The sequence below is a fragment of the Etheostoma spectabile genome, chromosome 13 (genome assembly GCF_008692095.1).
Source record: "Etheostoma spectabile isolate EspeVRDwgs_2016 chromosome 13, UIUC_Espe_1.0, whole genome shotgun sequence".
NCBI lineage: Eukaryota > Metazoa > Chordata > Actinopteri > Perciformes > Percidae > Etheostoma > Etheostoma spectabile.
The window spans coordinates 26827516-26833306 of NC_045745.1; the positions used below are offsets into that span (position 1 = coordinate 26827516).

General features: G+C 38.7%; 2 protein-coding genes across 7 annotated transcripts in view; both read right to left on the minus strand.

Moving 5' to 3' along the window:
• Positions 1-3115, minus strand: part of mink1 (misshapen-like kinase 1) — a 26670-nt gene extending 23555 nt beyond the window's left edge. For 5 of the 6 annotated variants that reach the window (XM_032533915.1, XM_032533913.1, XM_032533912.1 and 2 more), the window contains exon 1: positions 1778-3115. In XM_032533915.1, the coding sequence (XP_032389806.1) occupies positions 1778-1834 (57 nt within the window). In that variant the 5' untranslated portion in view covers positions 1835-3115. The remainder of the gene's footprint in view (positions 1-1777) is intronic. The other variant, XM_032533914.1, reaches the window with a different exon arrangement.
• The window catches only part of pld2 (phospholipase D2), a 30485-nt gene that overhangs the window by 1852 nt on the left and 22842 nt on the right, over positions 1-5791 (minus strand). The window lies entirely within an intron of this gene.

Consider the following 5791-nt stretch of genomic DNA (forward strand, 5'->3'; position numbering starts at 1 on the left):
AAAAAAAAAAAAAACCACCTCAACAGTAACTTCCCTTTCCAACAACAACAACAACAACAACAACAACTGAATGTTCAGCGCCCCAACCAATAAACATTTGCAATATTCAAGCATTACTTCAATTTACTGCCAAACCAGGCCAAATGGCTTTCAGAAAGTCACTTTGGGCCAAAAAACTTAAAACAAAATACTTCTATTGAGACTAATAATCATATCACTGAATTTAATGAACTGATTGTACCTCAATTCAAAATGTAAAATAAACTCAGATGGGCAGTCTTCTCACATTGCCATTTTATACAGATTTACTATAAAGAGCTGGGTCAATTCTAACAATGTGCTGGGATTTTGAAATAAGAAATATTCTCAGGCCAAGAAAAGAAGATAAACTACCCCCGATCTCCTAAGCCTCATAAATCTGTGAAAGACCCTGAAGTGCTGCAGAGTTTCCTGATATTGTCGGAGGGCAAAGGGAACCCTGTAAATTGACTTATCCTCTTGGCTACTGTTTGAATAGCTTGTATATTCTGCTATGTTTTACTTTTAAATTTGAAAGTGTTGGTCATGCTGATTTTTCGATGTAGTTACCCATCAAGGTGAAAGACAGTTCTTACACTAGCGTTTAAATGAAGCCACAAGCATATTCTGAGTAACCTTCGCTCATTTAAACTCTAGACAGAGATTAAAAATGCCAAATAATATAAAAGTTGCTATGGTTCTTTTAAAAACATGCACCTAAGTGGGGAGATGGGGCTATCGCCTATCTTTTCAAAAAAGCAGTGGCTAAATGCATAAAATCCCTTTTTATAATGTTAATAAAAGGTCGGTCTCAAGAGGATTTACTACTGCAGCACAAATACAATTTTGATACTTTCCACTGAAATGGAGAGATGCACCAAAAGGCAGTGCCAAAACTTTTTTTTTTTTCATTCTGCAACTGTACCCATGGAAAGAAGGTTTGTCATTAAATAGGAATAGTAGTAACTAGGTTTTCTTTTTTTATTTGACTTAATTTCTTGTCTGGCAAATGGGTTCTGATGTTAGGAGAAAGTCCAAAAAGCCAGGTTGATTTTTAAGACTGAGGCCTTCAAGGTGGACAACTTTACCAGGAAAGTAAGCCCAGGACTTTATGATTCCATCCCTGGTAAAGTCTGATACAGTATGGTGTATTTTATAAATATATACGGTAGACAAAAAGACCAGATCAAAATTTCACAAGGAGTATGGTTAGAGGATTTGCCATTCAATTTGGGATTACTGACTGTCAGGCACCCATATGAAAAAAACAACAACAATATTTTAACAAATTGCAATCATTTAAACAAGAAATTGTGCATTGCAATCTCAGAGTTAGTTGGTAGTTGAAAATATATATTTTTTTAAAACAGCAAAATAACTGTTTCAGGTGTTGTTTGTCATAGCCCAGGAGACAAAAGCAGCAACGTGTTTTGTTTTTTTATTAACACACAAATAAATAAAAAAAAAAAAAAAGTGGTCAAGGCTAGAAAATTCACTTAATTCTGTATTTGGGGAAGAAATCGGAAAATATCTTTGATGGAAATCTGTGTTACTAACAGCACAGCTGTCTATAGCAATAACGTTACTGGGCCAAGGGATGTTTATTCCACCTTTACTTTGTTGCGTGGGTGTTGAATGGTCGTGCTTGTGTCTGAGGAAAACTGACACTTCAGTTCATATGACATAACATCTAATAAGTCCGTCTGCTATCATTTTACATTTAAGTGTCGTACACGTATTTTATAATAACAATACTCACCCTCAGAGCAGCGAGGTCTATGTCATCCAGGCTTCGTGTGGGGGCGTTTTCAGACATAGCTGGCGAAACTTAGAACCTTAGCTAACAAGTTAGCCAGCTATTTTATCAAGCGGTACTGGGGGAAATGTTAAGTGGCTGCAAAACCGAGCTCGCAAGGACTTATCTATTTATCAAATATAGCAAACGGGCAGTCCAATATGCTGAAACTGTTGCGGAACAACGCGGTAACGTTAGCACTTAGATTAGCAAACACATCGCAGATTGAGCTGCCACACAGACGCACCCAGCCGACTAGCTCACGTCAACTCTGGCCGAGAGCTATAATGTTATTCGCAGTTGTTTTACTGAACGCAGTTTACAGAAATTTCAACAAACTGTTAACGTCACCGTTAGCCGGCCCTCGGTACCGTTCTAACAACTGGCAGCTTTCCAATGCGATGCACCTCCACTGTTGTTGAACACCTTGCTGCGTTCATTTTAACGAGACGCCGCGTCTCTGCTGCTGTACAACATTCAGCTAATGTTATCGGTGATAAAAATGTTGCGTGTCGCGGAGGACAACTACGACATAGGTATGGTGTGCCACTGAAACATTCCTTGTTACGCCGTTAAAGTAGAAAATAACATGTTCGGCTATAGCAACGCAATGGTTGTTTTTAAGGAGAACGCAACGTCTGATGTGATGGCGTCCGGGTCCGTCCGCACCGCACCAGAACCGACTGTCAATATGAGCCTTAAATAAATGTCCTCCAAGAACATTAAGACAGGTGCGGAAAATGAAAATAATGGCCTCGTTTGAAAATACGCTTTATCTGCGAGTGCAGTTGTCAAAGTTGTTAACACGTCTTAAAATATTCCTCAATCTCGACCAGAGCGCACGTTCATCCGTACACTCGAGTCAGGTGCGTGCACGCGATCAATCCAACGTTGCTAAACTGGTCGGCTAAATAGTCTTTTCCAGAATAAACTTTCCTTCGTCCATTTTCTGTGTTGATAGTCGCGCCTAGCACTGCCAACCTTCCGGGGAAAGCACAGACAGACAGGCAGGCAGGCACTATTTTCTCGACAGCCACCGTAATACTTGTAAACTAGGGCCCTCGAGTCTTACGCGTTGCTTCCCTTCTCCAGCGTCCAAATTGTATGACTTTGTAGTTGTAGTCCAACACTAACTACAGACACGGTGCAGTTTCAAACAGCGGCTATCAGACAAACTTGTTTTTTCGCCATGTTTTGCTTCCCGAGTCCTCCCTCCCACTCCCAGCCTTGTTGAGGTCTTGCGGATTTGTACAGACGATTGGCTGCACACAACACTCCTCAAGTGTTTTCTCCTCTTGCACAGCTACGGTGCTTCATCAGGGACAAATTACCTGGAAAATTACAGTGCACCTCAACCTACGCAAATGCCTCTGTCTGCAGAGTTGAGGTCGTCCTCTCACCTCTGCAGGGACGGGCACAGACATTTGGAGGGTTTATTGCTCCACCCCTTTCTTCAAATTAAATATAACATAATTCTGAATAAGTTAATGTACAATGTACATTTAAGAATACTAATACTTGGTGGCTGGGTTAGCTCAGTTGGGAGAGCTGGTACATGTATAGCTACAGAGGTTTACTCCTCGACCTGTATTGGCCCTTTGCTGCTTGTCATTCACCTTCTCTCTCCTTTCATGTCTGTATCTGCCCTGTGGAATTAAAGGCCTAAAATGCCCCCCTAAAAATTCTTAAAATAAAATGAATACTATTGTGCACAGCATCTATCGGTCTCCTTTTCACACTTTTACTGATATTGCTCTTTTATAGTAGCCTAACTCTCTAAAGTATTAAATATGTAGCTGTCCTTATGTAGCTGTCTGATTTGTTGCGTGAGGCACTGCATGCTCTTCCTCACTCTCTGCTCTGGAGCCTTGTGGTGGGGCTTCATCTTGAATAGAATCATTAGAATCAGAATTATGTAACTTATACACTATACTGTATTTTACACTGTTAAAAACGCACAACTGAACACTAGTGCAGCCGGTTTGTCACCTTACTTCCTGGTTTGCTCCCGTTATAACTACAACGACCACAGCAGAGCAGGGCCAGGCCTTAATTGCACAAACGACCTCTGGGAAAGTTTCTCGGTGTAGGACAGTCTAGTAATCATCTCTCTAGATTAAACATATTTAAAGTTATAACATCTAATTACTTCCAAAAAATAGTAATTCTGAAACTCACAAGTGGAAATCAATTTAGAAAATTTGGAAGTTGAAGTCGGTGTTGAAAATTGAATGAGTGAAAAGAAAAATGAAGAGTAAAAACATTATATCATCTCACCAGACAGGAAGTGACACATAACTCAGCTAAAACGTCTCAGAGGAGTTTGATCCTGCTGATGTTTTCAACCTGGTCTCATGGTATATATGTACCTCTGGCCCCGTTTTTGCAGTGCCACAAATACTTACTGTCAAGCACCCTATGTTCTGAATTTTGAGAAACAAATCCACTGGAAAGAGAAGAACGGCAATGTGGCTGAAATCGGTTGTACTGTATTATTTAATATTATTAATTGTAATATCAACATTATTTTAAAGCAGTTTGTTTTGTGATGCTCAGAACAAATTTCAAACTAATGTATTTTAATTAGAAGCAGCCTATATTTTGTGCCTGCACCACCTGTTATTACTGTCAGAATTACTCAACTTTACTAATAATGGACTGCCACAACAGCTAAAAAAGTAAAATAAAGACAAAGTTTATTTAGGATTTTTCTCCAGAGGGGTAACTCAGCCAATAAGGGCAAATGGGCTGTTGCCCGGGCCACATTAGCCTGTACCTGTCCACGTCACCGCATCTCTGACATACCTGTCCTGCACTGAGCTACTGTCTCACTGAACAGATCTCATACATAAGTTCAATAACATTCACTTTCAGCTGGATAACTAAAAACACACTGCTAAATATCATCAATAGTGTGTATTTTGGCATTACGTGACCACTCTTTAATTTTCTCTGATATGTCTGCCACCCCGTACAGCCAGTAGTCCAATAAGACAGGGCGCCTGTCTTATCTCCAACAGATCATTATGCTTGTCAATAATACATGATTCCCTTCCAAAGCCAAGACTTTAAAAAACAATCTGGCATGGCATAAAAACTGAATCTATAAGGCAATAAGGCAATAACCTAGGGCCAGTTGTTCAAAGGTAAACTAATCGGATTTTGGTTATCGGATTGGATCAAATCTTGAAAATGGGTTGTTCAAAAGGCAAAGAAGGAATCTGAAATCAGATTAGATCACGGAATCCAATCCTAGTTTTAATCTGGATAAAACCTTCACTTTGTGTTGTTCAAAACTTGTCAGTAGGATTTGGATAACTTTGATCCAAAAAAACAGGATTATCCTGATCCCAACAGGGGGTAGGATTTCCAGGTGGATTTCCAGGTGGATTTCAAGGTGGATTTCAAGGTGGATTCCAGCACAAAAACTTAGTAAAACTTTGAATTGGTCAAATAATACATTTGCATCATTTAGTGTATATACTTTTTATATTTTTCACTTGACTTGTTTAACCTTAGTTAAGTTTAGTAAAGCAAAAAATAAAATAAAAATATAAATTATCTTGTCCTCATGAAACAATCCCCCAAACAGATTTAAATAACAAAATCAATACCAATACTAAATATATCTCTTCATCACCGTATATTAATTTCAAGGAAACAATCTAATACAAATTTCTGGTCTTCTCCTTAGATGAAGAAAAACCCTGAACATTCTACTACTACTACTTCACTTTTAACCTTTTTTTTTTAAGATGTTTCAAAACTTTCCACAATGTATTTGTTAATGTAATTAGTTTTTTATTTGTAGTGGCTCGGATGAGGGTTATAAAAGAAATTATGAATGGAAGTGGGAGTTATTTTTTCGTTTTGTCTCAAAATAAACACTAAGAGTAACCCAATTTGGCTCTTCTACCTGGTCTGTACGTAGTTGGTAGCCCACATTGTGATATGTTGTCCTATTTAGAGCAGTGGTAA